This window comes from Danio rerio, chromosome 6 (assembly GCF_049306965.1).
Source record: "Danio rerio strain Tuebingen ecotype United States chromosome 6, GRCz12tu, whole genome shotgun sequence".
Classification (NCBI taxonomy): domain Eukaryota; kingdom Metazoa; phylum Chordata; class Actinopteri; order Cypriniformes; family Danionidae; genus Danio; species Danio rerio.
Window position 1 is genome coordinate 13,687,471 of NC_133181.1, and position 27,237 is coordinate 13,714,707.

General features: G+C 38.4%; 1 protein-coding gene across 8 annotated transcripts in view; it reads right to left on the minus strand.

Moving 5' to 3' along the window:
• Positions 1-27,237, minus strand: part of dock9b (dedicator of cytokinesis 9b) — a 189,208-nt gene that overhangs the window by 129,003 nt on the left and 32,968 nt on the right. For 4 of the 8 annotated variants that reach the window (XM_073953766.1, XM_068221912.2, XM_068221914.2 and 1 more), the window contains exon 1: positions 9,569-10,110. The exons of the other annotated variants lie outside the window; for them this stretch is intronic. In XM_073953766.1, the coding sequence (XP_073809867.1) occupies positions 9,569-9,739 (171 nt within the window). In that variant the 5' untranslated portion in view covers positions 9,740-10,110. Of the gene's footprint in view, positions 1-9,568; positions 10,111-27,237 lie in introns of those variants that run through there. 8 annotated transcript variants of the gene reach the window in all.

The following is a 27,237-nucleotide window of genomic DNA, read 5'->3' on the forward strand; positions in this document are numbered from 1 at the left end:
GAGCTATTGTCAGCTAATTTCAGCTTCAGGGTTTAAAATGATTTTTGGGGCAGGATCAAAATCGGCGATGTAGCACAAAACTGCAAGTGCAAAGATGACGCATTGGTTTCTCCTTATTATTCATAGTGGAGTTTTCTTATCCTATGAGAAGAGCCGGCTTCTTAATTATTCATGACTGCACTTGCTTTCCGAAGGCAAGGCAGACCTGCCAGTGCCAAGCTGTGAGACACGGAACCACGGCATGTTCATGAAGGGTCGTATGTGTTTGCTTCCATGATCCACGGGGTTTGTTGCATGTTTCCCCCGCGATGCTGTCAGGGCCGATACAGCTGTTTGTGTGCAGCAAACATTTTTTAGAAGAGCAGTACGAGAATTTGAGAATGGAGGACGTTGTCTTTTATCAGGGGTTCGTTCACATTTAGACACACCGCCGTGCTGCTGTGTTTGCCTGAATCCTCTATACTACCAACAGGGCTAATGGTTAAAATAGACAGGGCAAGAGACCTGCTACACTGAGTCTGCATTCAGAACTATGATTCAGACTCGGTATTGAGGAAAAAGTTCTCATTTATTGTGTTTATATGAAAACGCTTATCTTCATAATGATATAAATTGTGGTTATCTGTATATGAAATTACGAATAACAAATGTAGCAGGACATTAAGGGGCGAGGCAGTGGCACAGTAGGTAGTGCTGTCGCCTCACAGCTAGAAGGTTGCTGGGTCGCTGGTTCGAACCTTGGCTCTGTCGGCGTTTCTGTGTGGAGTTTGCATGTTCTCCCTGCCTTCGCGTGGGTTTCCTCCGGGTGCTCCGGTTTCCCCCACAGTCCTAAGACATGCGGTACAGGTGAATTGGTTAGGCTAAATTGTCCGAAGTGTATGAATGTGTGTGTGGATGTTTCCCAGAGATGGGTTGCGGCTGGAAGGGCATCCGCTGCTTAAAAACTTGCTGGATAAGTTGGCGGTTCATTCCGCTGTGGCGACCCCGGATTAATAAAGGGACTAAGCCGACAAGAAAATGTATGAATGAATGCAGGGCATTAAATTACTGTTTATTTCTTTGCATTTTAACTTTGTAAACTATGAAATCATGCGTCTCTTCATGGTTTGTGTCCCAATTTGTGAGCTAACTGACAGTTGTTCGCTTCCCTCCTTCTCCCCTGCTGGCCACGCCCACTCCTGCCCCTTGCTCACGAAGTCGCCACGCCCATTATGATGCATCTTTTGAAAAAATTCTGAGGTAGACCTGAACTGAAAGTGGGGGGTGTCATGTCCCTTTACAATGAATTATACAGGGCGGTATGACACTGTTGCTTTTCGCTCTAGCTGGTCAATCTGTGGTTTTTAAAACACTATCGGTTGGGTTTAGGGAAGGGGTTTGGATCATACCTGCCAACATTTGTCTCTTAAAATCCGGGAGACTGAGGGGGTGGGGAAACGATGTATATCTGTTTCCAGAAGCCTTCAATGACTTTACAGAGGCTTAAAAAAACGAAAAGTGTGTGTGGGGGTGGGGGGTTGGGAGCGGAGCCATTTGAAGGGTTGCCTGGTCTGTCCTATGCATCGGAATAGTCACAATCCGGGGGAGGGACAGATTGCACCAAACTCCTGAGGACCGGGGGAAGGGGGTGAAATTGCCGGGAAAAACTGGAGTGTTGGCAGGTATGGTAAGGATCGGTCGGTCAGTCAGTCAGTCAGTCAGTTGACACCGGCCTCTGGTGGATTTACGTGAGAAAACAGCAGGCACGAATGGGACTGACAAGAGAAATTTGACACCTTAAAAAGCATACACACCGGCCTCTTCACAAAAGCAATAACTGCAAAAAATGTTTGGGAAATGAAAAATGTCCTGGGAAATGTATATCGGGCTACATTTTTTTTAGGGCCTGGGTTGTTGTTAACATTTATACTTTCTCTTTAAGTTTTTGCTGCAAATGTCACATCCATAATGCTGGAACGACGTTATAACAGGTCTTACTAATTAATAATGTGACACTACATCATTGCACTTCAGTGCATACAATCAATAATAATGTCTTTGAACAACTCCGCTAAAACACATGAAACACATCAATAACTCACACACACTCTCTCTCTCCACACCCTTGAGCTACAGCATTAGCTTGGGTGAGTTGCATAATCCCACTTTGACGCAATAATTGGGAAGATTCCCAAAGGGGGTCAGGGCAGGGATCCAGGGTGGAGACCACTGACGAAAAAAAAAGAGCCCTCGACCTCACTGTATACACCCATCCACAGCGGGAGGCTCACGGCTGGGCCTGAACTTCAGCCAGCTGGTGCTGAGTAACAGCTGAGAGCGCCATGAGAGCAGTTTATGAGGTTTGACGCACATCTCACTGAAAGCCTGAGCTGTGGAGAGCAGCACATTATCTGGAGATGAGCTGATCATGTCCCATTCAAAGCATGTGTGAGATCTGATCCCACTATTGCAGATCATGGACATTCAAGTAGAAAGAAGTAAAGATTAACCTGTGATCAAGAATCAGTGACGTGCAGCTCTTTTAGTGAGCAGATGGGTCAATAATCAATGTCTGCAAATGTGGTCTCAATTTGAAAAAAAGAACTGCCGTGTTGTCGGTGTACTGTATTTTCAGATCATGTGGCACTTGGAGTCAAACTCTTGCTATGGAGCACATGTTTCAGACAAGTGCTTGAGCCCACATCTCCTTCTCATCTGCGCTGCAGAGTCACTGTCACTCAGTCAATATTGAAGACTGCAAGAAATACATCACTCACAACTGCTGCATGCCTCCATGCTTCATTTAGGATGCACTCCAGTGTCTTGTCTTTATTCATTTAATATATATATTTTTTAATTTACAGGTCAAAAAAACAAAGGGAACACTTGGGGCACTAATATACACCTATCGCGAAAAGGTGCAATACATGTTTGCCGCGACGTGTTGCTATTTTCAGACCAGTGCAATCCTAATTTTTCCGTTTTCCTCCACGCTGTTTAAATAGCAAATTCATTTGTGCCCTCATGGGTGTTCCGGTCTAGAAAAAAAGGTGTGCTAAGGCACATTGTTGGGGCATTGCTATTTTGAGGAACTAAAATATACTGTTCAATAGACCAGCTGAAAGCAGGTAGTCCAGCGCAGAGCGCGTTAGTTATGCGCTTCACTTACACATTGCTTAATATACACAGGCTGTGCAGAGACACGTAAATATCTTTACAAACGAAAAAGAATTAAAGGATTGAAATGTTACAAAAATGTTTATTTTCTACATAAATATAAAAACCTCTGCTTCAATGCCTTCTTCATCTCAGGGGGCTTTTTTCAGTTTATTCACGACAACTTGCTTTTGTGTAATATTATTATTATTATTATTATTATAAGCAGTATTATTTATTAAATGCATTTTTATATTTGTTTTATTAAAAACAAGCTTATTTGTCCACCTGTCAGGTTTTGAACCATATGGGGCACAAGAATAGGACGTGTGTTTGGATGTAACTCAGTTTTTGACCACACTTCTTTATTATTGTTCATTTATTTGTTTGCTGGAAATTAGAACTGAATTTAGAAATAGTTTTGAAACAAATCTTTGCCCTTATCAAACAAAATCAATTATGTAGGCTAATGGATGTCTTCAGTGGAATGTACAGCACGGTATCCACCAAAGAGAGAAAGAGAAAAGGCAGATTAGAGAAGGATTGTTCTTTATCCTCGTGCTGCAGATGTTTAACTGTTTTCTCCCTAGTAAAGCGTTCTGTTTTTCCACTTGCAAAGTCCAGGGGGGGTGGATGTTATAGGTGGGGTTTGGTGCACACACCTGCTTTTAAAAGTTGTACATTTTTGTAGGACTGAACTGGTAAATAATTTAGCCACAAATTGACAAAACGTAAAATAGTTATGTTTCCACATAAGGTAACGTGAGGTCAGGCCGGTATAAACACCCCAATTAAAAAGTGTTTGAGATCACATATTTTTTCGAGAAACTCATACTTAGAACATTTATCGAATAAAATGTTTCAGTTTTCACACAAAAAAATTTCAAATCAGGATACTACAGTGACCTCTGAAGGACATGTGATAAACACCAGGATGATGTCTGCAAAAAAGATCAATTAACATTTTAAAACAGTGGTCACAAAACTTGTTCCTGGAGGGCCGGTGTCCTGCAGATTTTTGTTCCAACCCTAATCAAACACACCTGAACAAGCTAATCAAGGTCTTACTTGGTATACTCGAAACATCCAGGCTGGCCATCCAAGGCAAGTTGGAGCTAAACCATGCAGGGACACCGGCCCTCCAGGACTGAGATTGGTGACCCCTGTTTTAAAATATTTTAAACTAAATCTTAAGTTCTAACAGTATTTCACAACTGTATTTTTGTAACTGTGAGATTCAAAAGCATAAAAAGTGTCTATGTAAAGCATTATAAAACCTTTCTTAGCCTAAATTTTTAACGGTTTGTGTCTATACTGTATTTATTAGTGTAAATAACATTTAATGTTAAATTAAAATCTCAATTATGGACATTTAGTTTTTTTTTTTTCAGTTTTGTGTTTAATCAATGTGAGTTTGTTAATGCAAGCAGCATCAATTCAGCCAAAAACATATTTTTTTTAAATGGAAAATTTCACTCTCATTTCACAAGTTCCTTTACTTAAGTGTACAAACAAATGATTAATCTCAGAATTGTACAACTAATATGTTGCTACTGATACAAATAAAAACACCCAAGATTCTACTTTTATTATAAACTATTATAGCATTATTTGAAAAAATTGTAAACTGAAGTGTAAGAATAGTCAATATTATTGTTTTTTATAGCACGGTTGTATAAGGCTTAATGTTAAAGGGCTCCTGAATAAACATTTTCTCCAGATACTTTAAATCTACTGCCTGACTCTTCTGGGGAAGTGGATGAAAATATGACTTTGTCAATGACAACTCACTCTGAGATAAATGGAAACAAACCTCCTAGGGCTTTTTTCATGTGTAAAGTTGCTTTGCAACAATAAAACAATGAAACGAGCTTGACTTGACATTGAGTTATGTTTCTCATGAGAGATGTAGATTCAATCCAGTTTTCCCCATCAATATTCTCTCTGCTATTTCACAGACTACAATATTTCTTTATGTGTTTGAATAATCTCACATGGGAGCAAAACTATGAGCACACATGCCACAGATGCACCTTTATTTGTGATTTTATCATTTTGTAGATAGATAAAGTAAAACTAAAGCTCATCTCAGAACTGGCATTAGCACAATTATAGGTTGCTAAATAGGTTGCGGAGCTACGGGTCAGCGGCTCGGCGCAGTTGTGTTTGCCCTGGTGAAGGCCTGTGTTTGGAGTTCTGGAATGCATGGCGTGACGGTTAGGGACACTTCATGTTTCTGCCGCGTCACTGAGTGTGTCTGGTGTGCCGTGTCAAAGTTAATTCAGTGTGTGTGGTTATTAGTGTCGATGTACAAGCTCGGCACTTGTACACCAAGACTATACAAAGACACAAATTATTTTGTACTCTCTGCTTGGTCTGTGTCCGACTCGTACATGTACGGCTGAATGCTCATACTATCTTAGCTGAGCTTCTCTCTGTCTGTCTGTCAACCTGTTTGTTGCAAACACAGAGCGTGAGAGCTCTTGGCTCCGCCCCCTTGTTACGTTGGGCGGGAAGCCGAAACTGTGAAGCAACACGCCCCTAAAACAGCAAACTGTGTAACCCCCCCACCCCATCCAACATGACACTTTTTAACATATTACAATAAAAACATCTGAACTGTGTGTTGAACTGAACCTAAACTGGCACACTCAGAAGAACCATAATATTAATATTAAATTATAAAAAAGGGGTACACTATGTGCCCTTTAACTGTGGTTCAACTGTAATCATACAAAGCTCCAAGAACACTTTTATGGGACAAAAAAACCTAAAACGACTGTCTTCTCTTACACGTCTGGTCAGAATGCATGTCTACTATGAGTAGTACAAAGTGTTATCATTAAGGCCAAGGTATTCTTCAAATGGAGTTCTTTTTCGTTCTTTGTTTGAGGGCATAAAGAAGTTGAAAAGGGCTAAATTATAGTATACTGTTTTCAAATCCTCCAACACCCCATGCTGTGTCAAGCTGCTCGAGTAGACTACAACAACAATGGCGGCTGTGAGAGACAAACAGTTTCATATAAGACAAACAGCCTTCTCCAGCAAGAAGCACCATAGCGGTTTGCCACATTGCCTTTCTATTTTCCATGGACAGACACTGAATGGAAAAATGCTTAACAATATCAGACGTGGTTAAATGTGTTTGTGCTTATTGTTGAGTGACTCTAAACCTTTAAAATCTCTACACTAACCATAGAGCAGGTGTGGGTTAGGTTTGAGTCGATAGACGATGCCATCGTCCATCGCTAATGGCCAATAGACCTTGCCAGCATTGTGATCCTCCCCCATCACAGCAGGAACCCGCTTGCGAAAAATACACACTTAAAGCCTTTGCACACCGAGACGTTTTTTTGCTCGCGTTTTCCGTAGACATTTAACGCCTCGTAACTAAATCAAGGGAGTCAATGTGCACAAAACGCCAGGCGCAAAAGCGTCATTTAAAAAAAAACTGTCACGGTATGGGGGTGGATGGAGAGGAGGCGAGGACCCAAATGCGGGGAATGAAGAATTTATTGAAAAATAAAACAAAAACAAAACTCAAATCTCCCCATGTGGGGAAAAACACGACATTATGTTATACACTCAACTAGACTTCTAGAATCTGGAACTTGGCAGACACACAACTTTAAACCACTGTTGTAGAACAGAATCAGCAAACCTCGTACAACAGGGAAGGAAACAATCAACAACGGACCAGCACAGAACAGAGCACACTAGGAGAATAAATAGGAAAGACAAACCAATTAACAGACAGGCGGACAGGTGAAAATAATAATTACAAACAGGATAACAAGGTGGGTGGGATAAGACAATAGACGGGAGAGTGCAGGACAGAGACGAGACAAGCCATGCGCTCACATAAAACAGGACAAGAACATGCAGCCAATGAGAGAACTCATTAACCGCATGTTCATGACAACACAAACACAACACTGAAGCACACGACAAAAGCACTTGACCACAATGTAAACAAAGAGCCACGTGCTTTGACAACAGACGCAAGACACGAACACACGATGAATGAAAACACTCACCGTGCGCTTACACACCCAGCGTGCATGCTTCATCCCAGCGCCGAACAAAACCGAAACCAACTAGACTGAGACGCTGGGAATGAAACACCACGCTGCAGACAGACAAAAACACAAACACGAGTACAAGAGCGCGCGCGTCACGGAGACACACACAATGACAGAAACAAGTGCTCGACCCAAGAAAACTTGAGCCGAGCACAACAGGACAGGATTAGACATGACTAGTGACCGGATTCTGCCACAAAAAAACAAGAATTTACATGACCAGAGTGGCAGAACCCTGACAAAAACCCCTCATGCTCATTTTTTTGTTTTGACGCGTGGCGTCAAAACCTTCTCCACCAATCAGATCGACACTTTTGTTCATGTGCACGGAGCTGCTGAAGTTACAGTAAACAGCACTTGGAGACGCTCAAGCGCAAAACTGTCAATGCCTGCACACATTAAAGAAGATGCCCGGAGGCGATATGAACGTTTAGCCGCTTATTGCTCTGTGAACATAATTTCTTCATCGCTAGAGCTGGAGCTGCTGCTTGAACCATCCATGCTTGTTCGAGTCACCAGTAACTTTATAAACAAACGTGTGAACTTCCTCTCCTCCTCTTCTTCTGTGTTATAAGCGGATGTCAGAAGCTTAAAGTTGTGTAGCGCCATCTAACGTCAAAAGAGTGATTTAGCATACTCTTCTGCTTGACGTCAGTGAAAAGCGCTTGGGTTTGAACATTGAAAAACGTCTTGTAAAACGCTGCCGATAAACGCAAACTAAAAACGTCCTGGTGTGTAGGAGCCTTTAGACCCCGTTTACACTAATACGTCTTTGTTTTTAAATGGCATTTTTGAACGAAAACAATCCACGTCCACATCTCCATCCACACTATACCGTTAAAAACGCACATTACGTGACCAAACACACACACACATACTCTCATAAAGTCATATGCCTACGTCTGAGCTACAGGCAGTCAGCGAGTGCTTTGAGCACAAAACAACATAGAGCAAGGATGTACCACTGGATCGCATCTCACTAGTTGTTAAACATGATATTTAATTCATCTTGTCTCTATCTGATGACTCTTCCTTTTTTTGAACATATCAGGTAACATGTCACAGCGCCAGTACACTGCTTCAATCTTTCACTTTCATGCTTGTACTTAGTAATTTTGGCCTAAACCTCAGATACTGTTGGTTGGTTGCTGTTGGTTGTGCACCTTTTTTTACCAATCAAGTTTGTTGACGCCATTATGACGACACAGATCACTCTGCCTATTCATGCCAGAGCCCTGCGGAAAAAGTGATTGACAGGTGGTAATTTGTGTGTAACTTCTTTATTTATTTATGATTTGGTTATGGGCAAGACAAGGACCATGTGGGTCAGGTAGTTGAAACGGTAGGCTACAAATATTTAATTAGTTCAGTCATAACTTATTCATCACCGCCTACGATTAAGATGCCATCGTCCAGCGCAATGTTTCACATTAGACATCGTATGATTCCAAATTAATCGACATCGCCCAGCTCTGCTACTTGACCCTCCAGTTTATTCATGCTGCAAACTTAGTGATGTTGTGCTGGATGTTTTTCCGCTGTCTGACTCTGAAATGCATTGTAACAATAAACGTCAAAGAAGGTAGAGTTCCAGGACATGCCCACTGATTGCAAATTGTCTAGGACCAATTGAAGCTCCAAGGTGTTTCGGACCAAAACAAACTCCTTTAGAGTCAGCAGCGCAACATGCAAGCATTGTGTTGGCCATAACAGAGCTCTTGCATTACAGGTTAAATACAGTATTTTGGTTGTTTTAAGTTAAAACTAAGATTTAAATTAACAATAATCAACATTTTACCCTCTTAATGCAATCCTATACTAAACATGATGGGAACTACCCATCCAACACCTAGTTTTGGATCCCATTAACAAAAATATTCAAGTAATACCTCCCAACACAAACTGATAATAATAATAATTATTATTATTATTTATTTGCATTTTTACAAATCTAATTGGAGTAAAAAAATACAAATAAGCTGACAGAGAATTCAAAAACTGTCTTGTTTCAGCTCATTTTAAACAATCTGAAGATGCAGCAAAAATCCTTTTCCGAGTGCCAAAGGAAAGCCCAGGAATACTTTACAATCTCAACACGACTTTCAGACAGATACATAATACATAAACCTTCAAACACACACACACACACACACACACACACACACACACGCTTAAGAAAAAACCTTCGGCTCAGCAAGCTGCTTTTACAAAGAGTGCTGAGTAATACTGTCAGAAGAAAACCCCTAACTCTCCTCTACATGATCCACCAGGAATCAGCATGAAATCCCTAATGCAACCTGTTATACAGCACAAATCAGGACAACTATAATGCACACGTGCGCAAATATTACCGCAGATGCAGCTGCCAGTGGTGTGACGGCCAGTGATTCCCTGCGACTCAGAGTATCTTCATCCTCATCCGGCTCTGCTGCTTGCAGCTCGGGTTTACACACATATCCACAGTTCCTGTATATCATGCGCCGCAGCCCTTCAAACAGGATCACACTCGCCGTGCAACCCATTGCGCCCGGTGCCAGAAAAATACACACAACTTCCTTAGTTTAACAATACAAAGTCACAAGTCCAGAACTAACTCGACCCCCGGCACGAGCCTCTCTACGTCCAGAAGCGCATCACTCCATGCTCCAGACTGAACTGGGATCAGAGCAGAGGTGAAATGGGGGAAGCTTCAGCCTCAAGGATGACAGCGGACTGACTTCATCCATTCAAATGAGTTGCCAGCCTCCTAAAAGCACGTATTATCTGAGATCGCCCAGAGGACGTTAGAGAAGAGGAAAGAGCTGGACTGAATGTAGGACATGAGGATTGACGGAGTGAATGATGAGCTGATTCTGGGCGTCGACTCTTCTTCTCCGCCTGGAGATGCTGATCTGTTTCTCTCTCTCTTACTCTCTCGCTCTGAGCTGCTCTTCATCCGCTCCACCTCCTCTCAATCTGCTTTTAACATTGTGATTCCTGACCCATATCTGGCAGCGCAGCATCGTTTGAGCATTCACTCATGCGCTAAACTATAACACACATGCAAACATGAGCACATGCTTAAACATAACGAGCACCCTGTCGTTATTTAATGTAACATACGTCAGGGAAAAAGGCTTCTTAACATTACAAACTGATTAGAAGTCAGTGATGATTTTTTTTTTAAAGACATTTTTAGTTTTAGACGTAATGTATTAAACTTTTGGTGCAGTTAAGTCATATTTAAAAAAATAAGTAATTTATGATTAACTTTATGTTTGTTAATGTGCCAAAACTGTTGTTTTTTTCCCCTTTTTTTTACAAACAAATAGAAGAAAAAGAAGAAAAAAAAACAACAGAAAAGATTTTTAAAAAACTGAATAAAACAACAAAACAGTCAGGTGTACATTATATATATATATGTATATATATATATATATATATATATATATATATATATATATATATATATATAGATGGGCCGTTATCGGCGTTAACGTGCGGCCTTAACGCGAGACTCTTATCGGGCGAAAACAATATATATCGCTGTTAATATATTCTCAAAGTTGGGTTGGGAGCTGGGACTATACTATCTATACAAAGCAAGCTATGATGACTTTAACCTTGATATTTTAGCGCGAATGTATACCTAGCTGAATTGCACTGTAGATGGCGAGAACCTGTGCATGGTTTCCGTTGCATTCATTCTTCCATGGCGGGGCGCCACACCAAAATTCATCCCGCCACAGCTAAATTACAGCTTTTTACTAATTCAAAACATTCATTCATTGTTGTTGTTGATGTTGTTTTTAATAGCGGGTTATAATCGCACCAAAATGCATTAAAAAGTAAGTGAATTACAACAGCGCAAACTTTTCTGTTACCGTAGTAGGGCTGTGCGCTTTTTGTTAAACACTTTAATTTTTATGTACTGACAGACTGACTGACTTACAGACAGGTGCGTGTTGCGTGAGGCCAGCAAACACGACGTAGCTTTCAGTTAAGATGAACAAAGTTTCCATAATTATACTTTATTTATAGATAAAGGTCTGTGATTCTGCATACAAAGACTTTAACGTTATCTTGTTGGAGTTTATAGCCATTTTACTTTACTTTAGGACGCATTAATGGCGCTCTGTAGGTCTACTGGAGACATTCAGAAATATTCCTAGCAAATCTAATAAATGTTGGAGACATACTCACTACATAAACGCACTAAATCGCACTACAGCAGTGTTTCTTTGAGAGCGCACAAGAAGATCTGCGCTTGAGCAGCGTGCAAGAAGTTTTGTGCACGAGCAGAGGAAATCGGCGCGCAAGCAGAGATTGGCATGCTTGTATTAACCTTACATAAATGCAATCCCGACGCGTCTGTTAAACATTATTTGGGAAAATTAAAAAAAAAGAAGAAAAAAAATCAAAGGGGACTAATAATTTTAACTGTACTTCAAAGACACTACCGACTATGCTTACATGGACATATGTAATCAAGTTATATGCCTTAATAGACAACAATATAATTAAGGTGTTTACATGAACTGCATTCAAGTACGAGTTTCCTGTAATTTTGGATGACTTTAACTGCAGTTCGGCAGTTTCACATTCACTCCTGAACCTTTCATTCACGCACCCGGGACAAACTGGGGTGTTAGATGCAAAAACAGGAAGTAGGGACTGGTGAGAGTGTTCTGGAATTTAATAACGCACAACATTTGGAAAGAAAAAAACTTCTGCATTTTGTGATGTGTGTGTGTGTGTGTGTGTGTGTGTGTGTGTGTGTGTGTGTGTTCATTCCGCTGTGGCGAACCCAAATTAATAAGGGACCGAATTAAGCCGATAAGACAATGAATGAATGAAAGTAGAAGTAATTTTATTAATGATAAAAATGAGTTTTTTTTTCTGATAGATCATTTATCAAACACAAAAGACAATTTATTGAAACTTTTCTCACTTTTTAAGTAAAACACTTCATAAAATGTAGATTTTTCAGTATTTTGTGATTTTTTTTTTATATAGCTGTAAGCTTAAATGATAACAATAATAATAATTCCTTACATTTATATAGCGCTTTTTTGACACTCAAAGGACTTTACACGTTCTCGTGGAGAATCTCCAAATCCACCTGGTTGATACAACAGCAGACACATTGCACACCAGCTGATTGGTGAAGAGGAGACAGAGTGATAAGGGCAATTATGATATGGGGATGGTTAGGAGGCCTTGATGGACAGGGTTAAACTCTTTTTGCAAGGGTTTTTTAACGACCTTAGAGAGTCAGGACCTCGGTTTAACATATCCAAAAGAAGGCACTCATTGTGCAGTATAGAGTCCTCATCAATATACTGGGGCATTAGGACCCACACAGACCACAGGTTTAACGCCCCCTGCTGGTCTTACTAACTCCACTTTAGACAGCAACCTAGCTTTCCCAAGTGGTCTCCCATCCAGGTACTGACCCGGAGCAGCCTGCTTAGCTTCAGTTCTCGGCCATGTGAGAGTTACAGAGAGCTAGCTGCCGGCCTAAAAGCTATGAACTACTATTTATTTTCCACAGCTGGAAAAATTTAGAAGGAAAAATGGTGGGATTCTTTTGGACAAATGCATGAAACATGAAAAAGATTCACATATTAGAATGTCACTTATTCAAGTCAAATTCTTTGCTTGTCTTGCTCCAATAAACTGATAAAAATCTGTTGAAGGAGTGTCGGCATTCATATGAATGTAAAACAGATTCAATACAGTAATTCTGGTGTAAACCTACAATGAACTTGCATTTTACTGCACATTTATTGTACATTTAAAATTCAACATGTAGCACAAGTTCATTCATTCATTGTCTTTTGGTTTAGTTTCTATTTCAGAGGTTGCCAAAGCAGATAAAGCACCAACTATTATAGTATATGCTTATGGGAAACACCCATTCACACACACTCATATACTTCTGCCAATTTAGTTTATTCAATTCACCTCCAGTATACCACATGTCTTCAGACTGTGGGGGAAAGCGGAGCACCAGGAGGAAACCCACACCAACACAAAGAGAACATGCAGACTCCACACAGAATTGTTAACTGGCCCAGCCAGGACTCAAACCAGTGACCTTCTTGCTGTGAGGTGACAGTGCTAACCACTGAGCCACCATTCTGCCCAGTATCACAAGTACATAGAACAACTGCATAAATGTAGGATTTCTAATTAGATGAGTGAAAGTGTGTTGATTATGTTTTTGTTTTCTCTTCAAAAATGTTTTCTTTATATTTTATTTTTAGCAATACAAATACCAATTTAAAAAACTTCAAACCAATTATTAGTCTGTTGAACACACAAAATAGCTGTAAATATAGTCTTCAAAAGCCAAAAGTGCAGCAAAGCCCCTCGATGTCTCTGTGTGTTAATATTTCATTGGGCAATGACACGGTCACCTACTTTACAGTAAATGACTCAGACATATCAGAGATGACATGCTGCGAGGACCTGAAGAGCCAGGGTGACGTGTGTGACCACATTTGACCAGATCTGTCTCTATGTATATCTCTCACATGACAGCAGAGTGCATCATGTGTGTCGAGTAGATGTACAGTTACTGTAAGCAAAGCTACGGTATTTGACAGCAATATGTCTTTAAATGTTTATATCTTGTATAAGTGCTCGTCTGTGTTAAGACTGACTTAACCCTGCTCCGGGTCATTGGACATTAGTTTGGCATTACATTTAGAGCAGATTTATCAAAGCCTACAGCTCACGCTTTGGTGTTGGTGCACTGGCGTGATCACTGATTGGTGCTGGTCAGCTGCCTGCACCAATCAGATGTCTTGTTTTCCTACATTCTGTGCAGCAGTTTGGCATGCACTTCTATACAACTTCAGGAATTCAAACATTACGCAGAAACACCCGCTGATGTCAGCATATGCACTCCTCCCTGATGTGAGCTGATTTTTCAGTTGTGTTTTTGGATGTTTATATGGTTACTTCACCCCTAAATGAAAATACTGGCTTACATCATTCCAGAAATTCACTCATCTTTGGAACACAAATGAAGGTAATTTTAATCACACTTCTCACCTCACACTGCAAAAAATGCTTTTCTTCCTGAGATTTTTTGTATTGTTTCTAGTCCAAATATCTAAAAACTCTTAAATCAAGCAGAATTTTCTAGACAAGCAAAACATACTGTCTTGTTTTATGATATAATATGCCAAAATTAGGTGAGTTTTCCCTTAAAACAAGCTAGATAATCTGCCAAATGGGGTAAGCAAAATAATCTTATGTCAAAAGGAAAAAAAAAAGATTTGTCCAAATTGTCCAAAGACAACAAAGAGTGTTTTTAATAGCTTTAGGACAACTTTCATGAAAGGTTTTAATAAACTTCAAATGCTGACTACTGTATAATATATAGATCAGTATATAAAACAAAGAGATCAATAAATCCCTTTCAACTGAGCAATCTGTCTCAGTCTTCTGAAGATACGTGATTTATATGATGAACAGATTTAAATTAGGACGTTTATATTTGTATCTACATTTGTGTTTTAGAGAAAACAAGTTTTGAATAATGAAGTTATATAATTTAAATAAGGAGATAATAAATATTTTGTTTCATTTTAAAATAAGTGATAGTTTAAAAGTTTAAGTGAATGTTTGATCCAAACAGAAGCTAAAATAACTCAAATAAAATATAAAGTTTTGGGTCAAAAACACCAATTACAAAAAGTACAATCAGCTTCTTTTGAGATGAATCCCCGACTTCTTGCTAAAGCAGGTTTAACATTCTTTCCTTGGGCCTCTTTTGACCAAAGAGACTGTTGAGCCTAATGAACACAAAGAAAGGGACATTTTCAGTACAGATACATCACTGCGCAGCTTCAAACGCTCTATTCTGCTCTCTCTCTCACACACACACACACACACACACATCCATGACAGTATATCAGACAAAGAGAAGATCAAAAGCATGCATGCTTTGATAACTTTTCATCTTTCGTTCTCTCACACATAAAAACTCCTCAAGAGAAGATTCATTAAAAGTAATCATTAAAATTAAGCCAATGCTCCACACACACACTTTTTCTTTAGGGCATAATTAGGGCACATGCGTAAAAATACTTAATTTCAAAAAGCAAATTCCTCTTCCTGTCAGCATTTTTCAGCCAACGCATTTAAAAATTAAAAATACCACTTTCTAACATTAAAGGGCATCTATGATGAAAATCAACTCTTGTAAGCTGGTTGGACAGAACTGTGTGTAGGTATACTGTGTCCACTGTCATACTGGGGTGATCTAAACCCAACAAGTCTCTTTTTTTTTATTTCCTGATGTGAAAATAGGACCCAAATCTCAGTGATTCTGAGGCCCACCGAAACGTGATATAGGAGTTCGGTTTTCCCCACTCCCGAATTGATTGGCAGACGCCATGTTTCCATAATAACATTAATACACATTGCAAATAAACTAGAATTTAAAAATATTACAATTCTCTGTGATTTATATAAGCTTTATAAGCTTAAAACATTTTTAAAACAGAGCATGTTTGTAATAAAGTAATACTGTTGCATTTGTGTGAGACTCATCATTTCAGAAAGGCTTGAACAAACTCCACCACAAAAACATGAAATAAACTTACTTGGTATTTTTGACTAATGAGCTGTATTTCAGCTCATACCTGCCAACACTCGTTTTTCCCGGGAGTCTCCTGTATTTCAGACCCATCTCCCGCCCTTCTCTCGTATTGTTCTGTCTCCCTGAAAACTCCTGGAATTTAAGCCCCATTTTGAGCTGAAACTTTACAGACACATTATGGAGACACCAAAGGCTTATCTTACTTCTTGTAAAAGAGGTGTCCTTTTAACAAAAATGATCAGATCAGATTATGTAGTGGTCAAATGTACCTTTATTATTGCTCAGACTCATGACAAGGAACATGCTTTGTGCAAGTATGCAAACATAGACATGAGCACTAGGTCATCAGCCATTATTGCATTCAATGATTAACCTCAAGTGATGCAAGACTGATTTCTGGAGTCATTGGAATGCTGGTACACAATTTATAATCAAACACAAGTATATGCACTGGCCAAGCACTCATGTTCTGACTTGTCTAATGTGTATTTCTGGCCCTAAATGGATACTCCACCCGAAAAACGAAAATTCTCCCATTATTTACTCTCCCTTATGGTTCCCAGATGTATATTACAGTCATTTGTTCAGATGTAAACTATTTTTTTACTAAAATAATCCATCCCAATATGTCTATATGATGCAAATGAGTGGCAGCCGAAATATTGATGCTATACAAAACATACATTAAATGGTTAGTTCACCTAAAAACGAAAAATAAATCTGTTATTAAGTGCTCACCCCGTGTCCGTCCAATCCCTCGAGACATTTTATTATATTTGAAGATATTTTAGATGAAATACAAAAGAATTCTCTCATCCTCCTCTTCTCTTCTACTTTTTGTCAGGGTTCACATTTACTATGGGCAATAAAAGACTTGTGTGTTGTGTTGCGGATCTATTGGTAATTTGGAGTGTGTAGTAAACTCGCACACTGACCAAATGTGAAAAAGAAGACATTGTCAAAAAAGTCGTTTTTACAAGGAATGCTTCAATCAATTGACAGGAGATCGGTATCGGCCGGTAATCACATTTCATGATGTGACCAGTACTCGATAATCTGGCTAATCTCATTAGCCGATCGCAAGTATGATTGTTTACGAGATTACAAGTAGAAAAAGCTTTATTTTCTGTAAAGCGGTTTCTGAACATGGCATGTCCACACTAAATGGTTTTAGGAGACGTAAGGGATTACATGCAACATCCTTAATTTATTAGGTAAGGAGAAAGCTCCAAGTATCATATTTAGAGGGAAAATGTGCTCAGTTATATAAAGCTTGAATCATCGGAATCACTACTCTGTATCGGCCGATCATCATGACAAGAATCTGTATCGGCTGCAAAAATCCTGATCGGAGCATCCCTAGTATTTACAGTTTTTACTGTTTCTTTGGTGCAAAAATGTGTTCTTGGATCTTCGTATGATTACAGTTGAACCAATGAAGTCACATGAATGTCTTGACAATGTTTTTGGTTCCTTTTCTAAATGTTTATTGTCTCTGGAACATTGCTGTCTAGATACATAGCTCTTCCGTTTCAACTAAAATATCTTAATTTTATGTTCTGATGATGGATGAAGGTCTACGGGGATTGGAATGACATCAGGACGAGTAATTAATAACAGAGTTTTTATTTTTGTGTGAACTAACTTTTTAAGGCATTATGATTATTATAACTCCTACGGAAGAATAGCAATGGTCTTCCAAAACAGCTGATGTGTGTAAAATGCTAACATTTAAACTACAAACTAGCCAGCTGCAATACTGTTGTTCATGAGGGGCTCAAGTTTGCAATATAAATAATGTGCAGTGCAAAGTTCGACACAAGTGAGGCTTAGATGAGTATGAAATTCTGTGAATGCAATTGAAAATACTAGTACATGATTTCATATATCACTTGCAGCTTGATTTGAGCAACCATATAAAATCATGTTGCTGTCAGATTTGACTGCTGCTTTAAAATTTTAACTGAACTATGTATTTGAAAGTAGATTTGAACAGACAGCTAATCATTCATTAATTCATTCATTCATTCATTTTCCTTCGGCTTAGTCCCTTTATTATTCAGGGATCGCCACTGTGGAATGAACTGCCAACTTATCCAGCATATGTTTTATGCAGTGGATGTCCTTCCAGCCACAGTACTAGGAAACATCCATACAATGCCCATTCACACACATACGCTATGCCCAATTTAGCTTATTCAATTCACCTATAGTGCATGTCTTTGAACTTGTGGGGAAAACCGGAGCATCTGAAGGAAACCCACATAAACACAGGGAAAACATGCAAACTCCATACAGAAATGCCAAACCAGCAACCTTCTTTCTGTGAGGTGACAGTGCTAACCACTGCACCACTTTGCCATCTCAGACAGCTACTCCTAAACATTAAATATTTCTCACATTTATGTAAGACGGTATGAAATTTCAGTTAAAAAAAATGGTCAAAGATGATTTATCATAGAGACATAGATGGGTTTGTCTGACATGGGCTATAGCAACCACCCAGAACACCCTAGCAACCAATCCAACATTGTGGAAAAACAAAACAATCATAACCAGATGCACAAGCTGCAATGTAAAAACTGGCATAAACAAGCTACATGAGATTTAAAAAAAAGTATAACAAAAGCACGTTAGCTCAATTAGCGTTAGCGAATGGCACTTGCAAAATTTGAGATCTCAAAAAGCATACACAGCGGCCTCTGGTGGATTCACGAAAACACTGCAAAAAAAAAACGTAGGTCCTGGGCTGTTTTTGGCGCTCTCCAAAAATGCATATAGGGGTATGTTTTCAGAATGAGCCTGGGTTGGATTTATCATAGAAACATAGGTCATAGCAACCAATCCAACAATGTGGAAAAACAAAACAACATTTACCAGATGCGCAAACTATAATGTAAAAACTGGCATAAACAAGCTACATGAGATTTAATAGAGTAAAACAAAAGCATGCAGCTCACTTTTTTGTTTTCAACACGTTTTTATGTGCTGTGTTTAAACCCCATTAATTGCAGTGTGAGCTGCTCTGCTTTCATGTAAATCCAGTCTTCTCGTATGAACATTTGTCTCTAACATTTGTTACTTGGAGTCTGAAGTTTATTTGCTTCATATTTTGCTCCTCGAGGGCACGTTTTCTACATATTGTTTTGCTTTGCGTCTGGATTTCATTTCTGAGCTGGACCGGGTCGCGGGGTTGCTGACGTCATGGTCCAGGTGACTCACTGTCAAACTATGATGTAATGTGTGTGGCTGTTGCCATAGAGACAATATTGCAATACTCAGCACTGGACTATAATATATGAGCCTGAAAACTCATTCACACACACACACATAGAGGGGACAAAGCACACAGCATGGCTAGGAACAAATCCATACAACAGTGCATGCACATATGGAAATAATTGGTGTTAGGGGGAAAAAAAATGAAAAAAATTTGCTTACAACCTGACTAATTAAACAGCAGGTGTTTCATGGGAGAGAAAATGAGAGAGACAAAAGGGTATAGAGAGACAGGAAGAGAACATAAAAGTATATCAAGAGTCAAAAAGCTAAGGATCATCAGCATTCTATTAGCGAAGGTCAATACATACTGGATAAGACAGTCAGAAAACTTGTGCTATAACTGGGCTCTTCTGCCATCTACAGGCACAAAACCAACATTAGTATTGTTATCCCAGAAAATGCCATCTTTCATTGAGTTAATCTCAGATCCTGCACTCTCAGAAATAAAGGTACGCGAGTTGTCACTAGGGTGGAACCTTTTCAAAAGGTACAAATATGTACCTTAAAGGTCCATATTAATACCCCAAGGATACATATTGGTACCTAAAAAGTACAAAAGTGTTCCTCTTAAAATTTGTAGGTACTAATATATACTTTTGAGGTACCAGTATGAATCCTTCAAGTACAAATGTGTACCTTTTGAAAAGGTACCACCCCAGTGACAGCTCTCGTACTTTTATTTCTGAGAGTGTGAGATTAATTTGCAAAAAAATGTAACAGTTTACAATGAGATTTCATCAGTTAATCTACAGGGTGGGCCATTTTTATGGATACACCTTAATAAACTTATTGGGAATTTCACAAGGAAAAACAATGGTGTGCTTGGTTTAAACGTAACTTTTTTTATAAGCCCCCTCACATACAGTATACTAATGTGCCACAACCAGGACGTTAATATCACCAACCATTCCCATTTTTATTAAGGTGCATCCATATGGCCCACCCTGTACATTGTAAAAAAAAAAAAAAAATGCAGGGTTCCGCACAATTCATTCATGTTGTCCTAACACAAATCGATTAAGTCAACTTAAAACTTTTACCAAATTTATGTGGATTGAACATAAAAAATTATGTTGTCCCAATGAAATCTCAAGAATTGAGTTGCTTCAGCTCATTTTAATTATGCAGTTTGAACAAGTAAAAAAAAAATTTTTTTGAGTGTATTTACTAACATGAACTAATAATGTAGCATGCACTTTATTAAACCCAAGGCTAGGCTAGGGAGAACATGCAAACTTCACACAGAAACGCCAACTGAGCCGAGGTTCAAACCAGCGACCTACTACCTACTGCGCCACTGCCTCGCCTAAAGCAGCTCAATTATGGGAAAAATTATAATCACTATTTTTTTGGTCAATATTGTAATAATGATACAAATGATTAAGAGTGAGCCATTTTTTTTGTAAACAAGGTTGCTATTATACTTAAATTTCAGAGGTAATGAAATTTCACACTTCCAAATCCCTAAATTATTAAAATAACAAAAAACAAACAATGGGATAAATTACAAATAAAAAACAGACAATATAGTCTTCAAAATAAAAGGCTTACGTAGGTATTATGAATTACTGATGGAAAAATTATCTATCTACAATTGAAGTCAAAAAATATTAAACGCCCTGAATTATTAGCCCCCTTTTTTATTTATTTTCTCAATTTCTGTTTAACGGAGAGATTATTTTCCAATACTATTTTAAACATAATTGTTTGAATAACTCATCTCTAATAACTGATTTATTTTATCTTTGCCATGATGACAGCAAATAATATTTGACTAGATATTTTTCAAGACACTTCTATACAGCCTAAAGGGACATTTAAAGGTTTAACTAGGTTAATTAGGTTAACTAGGCAGGATAGGGTAATTAGGCAAGTTATTGTATAATAATGGTTTATTCTGTAGACTATCGGAAAAAAATATATAGCTTAAAGGGCTATATATTTTAACTTTTTAACATTTTAACTTAAAATGTTTTTTGAAAAATTAAAAACTGCTTTTATTCTAGCTGAAATAAAACAAATAAGACTTTCTCCAGAAGAAAAAATATTATCAGACTTACTGTGGAAATTTCCTTGCTCTGTTAAACATCATTTGGGAAATATTTTAAAAAGAAAAAAAATGGTGGGCTAATAATTCTAATAATTCTGACTTTAACTGAATATATAATAATTCTTAATGACTTTTATACTGCATGTAAGCATATGAAAAACATATAATAAATCACTTTTGTTGTCAGATTTAATCGTTTATTTTACAAATACTTTTTTCATAGTTCATATGGCATATAAAGCCCTCTGTACTATGAGGTTACACCAGGACAAAGAGAGTTTCTCACACGGCTGGAGTTTGGCTTAAGTTTGGTGGCCACAAGCTCTGGCTATGCTCACACATTGCTAACACTGATCCAGCACAGCGCTAATCAGAACACAGGACAGTGTTAGCATTGTTCATCATGTGGAAATGGAGCACGCAGAGACTAGGCCCTCAATGAACCTATACTGTGAAAAAAGCAGATCTAACTTCTAATGGCCAGAAATAGCACACAAATGCTAATTAGAAGAACACACTTTTAGCAATTCAGATTTATTAGTCATAATTATTCAATGTGTAAAACTGCTCTGTGAGTGGTTCACAGCAAGTTTTGGTTTGCCTTCTGGTCATCATTATAACGCAGAAATAAACCAAAATAGCAAGAAAGCATTTTCAGTATACTAAAATATATCTGTGAATTAACAGTTTCCTTATTTTGGGATTCACAAGTGTTTTTCATTTATTTATGGTTTTGAATTGGTTTTATCGACATTTTAAGTAGTTTCAAATAATATAATGTATAAGAAATATCATGTAAAAAAAACAAGTCTGTAAAATAACAGAAAATGTACTGCCAGTTACTTGGTTTTTGTAGCTTAATATAAAACAAGACAAATAGATCAATTTAAACCATTAAAAATGTCCATAAAAGTCACTTTTTAGAACTTTTTAAGGATAAAAGTTGTTTGAAGAAAGATTTAGATCCCATAATCAAAATCACAAATGAGTAGGGGGGAAAAAATAAAAAACAATTTACAAAATACAGAAAACTGCTAATCTATGGATATATTTTACAGTGTAAAAAGTATATTTGGCACTAAAATGATTAAATTCTTATGGGTTTATTGGTGCTTTGGCTAGAACAAACTTAACCGTAAAAACATTCATTCCACTGCTCATAAACTCATTACATATTACATAATAAACCACAAAATCGTCACAAAATGATTAACCCTTTGGTGCACTACATGGGTCTAAAGTTACTCGTCTAAGTTTATTTTTCCTATATTTATTTTATGGCTTGTGCATCAAAGGGTTAATCACATAAAACTTTAAAAATTGTCACGGTGACATGGTGGCTCAGTGCTTAGCACTGTCGCCTCACAGCGAGAAGGTCGCTGGTTCAAGTCACAGCTGGGTCAGTTAACCTTTCTGTGTGGGGTTTGCATGTTCTCCCCGCATTGGCGTGGGTTTCCTCCGGGTTCTCCCGTTTCCCCACAGTCCAAAGACATGCCGTATAGGTGAATTGTGCCAACCCCTGATGAAAAAAGGGACTAAGCTGAAGGGAAATAAATGAATGAATGAATGAACTTAAAACAAAATTGCAAAAAAAACACAATGTTAAATCTATTTATGAGTCAAGATTAAGTAAGATTACAAATTTAAAAAGTTAAAACCAAAGCATTAAATATAAAATGCATACTTATAAGAGCTATGAATTACTGCTGGAAAAATGATACTTTTATAGTCTGATCTCTCGAATATGCAAATACAAATGCATTCATTAGTGTAAAAATGGAAAATGTAAATCTCGACTTGTTTTCTATGTAAAATGACTGATAGTGTATTAAAACTTAATGGACGCATACAAAAACATGCTGTGATATGGTTATTTACAAAAGCTGATCTTCTGTTCTAAAATCTGTAAACATTGGTCTGATTTAGTAAGTGAATGAAATGACCCGGTGTGAGCTGATTGTTAATCTTGCATTTGAGATTGCTCTTGTAATTTAACAGATAATGATGATATATCAATAACGTGTTCAACGACAAATTAAAATTGGGATTTATCATTTTAATGGCTCTAAAATGCTATCAGTCATAGACTATTATATCTCTGCAATTATGTGAAAGGGATGTGTTTTATTTATTTAAAATTGAATATAAATGGGGCGACGCAGTGGCACAGTAGGAAGTGCTGTTGCCTCACAGCAAGAAGGTCGCTGGGTCGAGCCTTGGCTGGGTCAGTTGGAATTTCTGTGTGGAGTTTGCATGTTCCCCCCGTGTTCCCGTGGCTTTCCTCTGGGTGCTACAGGTGAACTGGGTAGGGTAATTTGGCCATAGTGTATGTGTGTGAATGAGTGTGTATGGATGTTTTCCAGTGATGGGTTGTAGCTGGAAGGGCATCCGCTGCAAAAAACATATGCTGGATAAATTGGAGGTTCATTCCGCTGTGATGACCCCAGATTAATAAAGAGACTAAGCCGAAACATATTGAATGAATTCACATAAATGTTGGAGATTCGCTTCACCAGGTATTAGCATATTTTTTCATGGTTTGTATTTAATTTAGTGAGACTTTCAACTTTAAATTAGTCCATCCTTACAAGTGTGTGGTCTATTAGTGTAAATACATTTCATGGTCTACTATATTCATCCAGTTGGCATTATACTTTGGCCTTCATTTAATGTGACAATCTGCATTTCATATTATTTAATATTAAATGGATAGAAGGTTAGATAAGATAATGTAAGACACACATAACATTGCTGCAATAAAAGTAATTCATTAATTTATTAGTTTTGGTTTGTTGCAGTCCTTCCCTGCAGTGTTTTTAATTTATGTCAAAATAAAAGTCCTGCTTTTGACACTTACTGTGTACACTGTAAACCAAAAACACTGTCTATTAAGGTTGTCCCTACACAAATCAATTAAGTTTTGAAAATAAAACAATTAAGCTGTGCCCCAAATAATCTCAAGAAATGTGTTGTTTCATCTTATTTTAAATAAGTCGTTTAAACAAGCAGCAAAATCTTTTTTTTTTTTGAGTGTGGGCCAAACAGAAAATGATTTGAAAATGTCATCAACCTGCACTATGTGTGACTGCTCTTTACTAGATATTAAGACACAAATTTAACAACAGTAAATTGCTTGATTTATTACTTTGAAAACTGGCTGCATTGTAAAAAAATTCTATGACAAAAAGTTATACATTTAACTTAAATTTTTTTTTGTTTGTTGTAAGTTGAGATGACTAGAAAAGTTTATTCGATTCAACTAAAAATAACTGTTATTACAGTGTACTTGCAAAGTGTCACAGTCACTAGCTATCTATGCTTGCAGATCGCTGGTATACACACAGTTCACTTAAGAACTACCAATCCGCCAGTATATGGACTAGGCTTGGGCGGTATTACGGTATTATGGTATACCGCGGGATCTAAAAATAGCAACGGTGTCAGTTTCAATACCGTTATACCGTCATAAAATATGAAATATCCTTTATTTAATGCCTACAAAAACGTATGTGTGGTTGTCATCACGGGACAGTGTGGAGAAGAGAGGGAAAGGAAGGGGGAGAGGGAGGGAGAGAAGGGGGAGAGGGAGGGGGAGAGGTGACGTGACGAGTCACGCTTCAAAGTGTCCTGCAGTTTGGGAGTTTCGACTGAACAGAAGGGAGACGTGGTTAATATGAACGAGAGGTCTGCATTAGAGCTAAAGATCTTTGACCGAACCCGGCGAGACCCGAAAAAATCCAAATCCCTGCATTAAAATCCATCCCTGCAAAGGTGAAACAAATGATGACGAAGTAGTAAAAAAAAGAGAATTTTGACGGCGGTCAAGTCAGTCACTAGCTCAGAGGGAGCGGGTATTCCAGCCGCAGGTATTTCGCGGTCGCTCATACACTGCGTATTACGGTAGAGCCCTAAACCGCAAGCTGAAAGGGTAAAAAGAAGAGGCCATTCGCTAAAGTGAAACTGCTGTCATGAAAAATTAAATGCATGTTCCTGACTGGTAGAAGATGAACAAACAATCCTACCAAAAAACTTGCAAAATCAGCCGGATCAGAACTCTGCATCTCGACCTGTAGCAGCAGGAAAGGGTGTTCAGCTGCTGGACGCACCATGAGTGAGAGACTGCGCTAAAGCCAGTGGATTTAATAATGTTCCTCCACAAACACACGTAGCCTAATCTTAGTGAGTACAGGGTTTAAAATGATACATAAATATTAATTAAACCATATAATCATAATGTAGACAGAGTATACAGGCTAATGGTGGCATTATTCTTTTATTATTGAGCTTCACCGCCGCCCTAATGCCAGATTGTGAAGAGAAGTGGAGAAACACATCTTGCAGAGCCTTTAACTAAATTTCGTTATCGCCAAAATACCCGTCATCATTTAGAGTTTATTTTAATTTGATTTGTTAAGCAAGATTACTTTTCATTGGTGTGTAGGCTAATTTAAAGGCTAAGTGCATGTACCTAGACCTATAGAGTGCTGAGATGTTACGATGTTACAGCTGTATGACTTATTTTATTTCTTTGTTCCAACTTTCAAGTGGCACATAGTCTACGCTTGTTACGAATAAATGATGTTAAAACATATAAATGACTCATTCTTGAAAAAAATGCATTAGAGCTGTGTGCATGAGCACATTTTAATGTCGGGCTGTGAACGGGTTCGCGCTGTATAAAGCTGTCAATCAAAATGTACCTGTCGGACTCGGGACCTATCGGGTATAATTGCTGTTCCGCGGGAGCCGGCCAGATTTCTTACGGTGTGGGAGTAAATTTCTGAATAAATCGCGGGAGAGATGTGTGTGTGTGTGTGTGTGTGTGTGTGTATATGTGTAAAAGGGAGAGAGAGAGAGGTGCTGTGCGTCGCTTTGCGCTCTCTCTCTCTCTCTCTCTCTCTCTCTCTCTCTCTCTCTCTCTCTCTCTCTCTCTCTCTCTCTCTCTCTCTCTCTCTCTCTCTCTCCCTGACCGCGAGCCTAAGGTCGCATAGAATGTATTCAGTTTCTGAATGGTTTAGGCTTAAGCCAACAGTTTGGTGACGCTGTCTGAGCCTTACGTCATAATTTTTTTTTTTATTACGCCGGTAATACCGGATACCGGGGTAAAATATGGAGGCGGTTTGACGGTATCAAAATTTGGATACCGCCCAAGCCTAATATGGACTACACGTTCCAGTCATCCACCACTCACACACACCTGTTCCTCATTCTGTTGATTTCACACACTCATGGCTGGGAGCTGCTCATGAACTGATTACATGGACTATATACATGGACAGCACACACGCACACCTCCTTGCTGAGTCTTTTTATAGTGCTTTTGTGAACATTACGACACATTTGCCTTGCCTTGTTTCTGACCCTCGCATTGTTTGTTTGTTAACGTTGCCTGCTGGCTGCCTGTACTGACCATTTGCCTGTGTTGTGACCACGACTCTGGATTAGTGTTGGATTTGTGTTGACTGTTGCTTGCCTGACCATTCTCTGCATAATAAACCCTGCATTTGGATCTGCACTTCCTTGTCAGCGTCCCGCTTCACATTACACAAAGTAGTCACTGGTTCACACTTCTAAACATCAACTGATGCAGTAATACACATACTGTTTGCTTTTGACGTACTGTTTTGTTGTTGTTTTGCATACTGTGTTGCAGGGAATTCTCACACATAGAAGAAAGTATGCAAGATACACATTTAATTTTTTTAAACTTCTGAAAAGAGGTTAAAAGCCTCAAGATAATCTAATTTAGATAATCTCTGCTGCTCTTATGTTGTATATTTTTCATTTGACCCTTCAGTCTCACTCAAATAGCAGATTATAAAAGATAATACTGTATATATTACAGTATACGAATGGTAAATGCTAAAATGTCTCTAGTGTAGTCCATGGGCACTCCAGCTGGTGACCGTGACAGTAATAAAAAAGCTGTTTATAATGCCATGAAAGGGACAGTTCACCCAAAAATGAGAATTTACTCATTGTTTACCCACCGTTGTGTAGTTTCAAACCTTTTACAGAAGTTTTTCTTCTGTAGAAAACAAAAGAAGATCTATGAAAGAAAGCTGAAACCCTGTAACTATTGACATCCATAG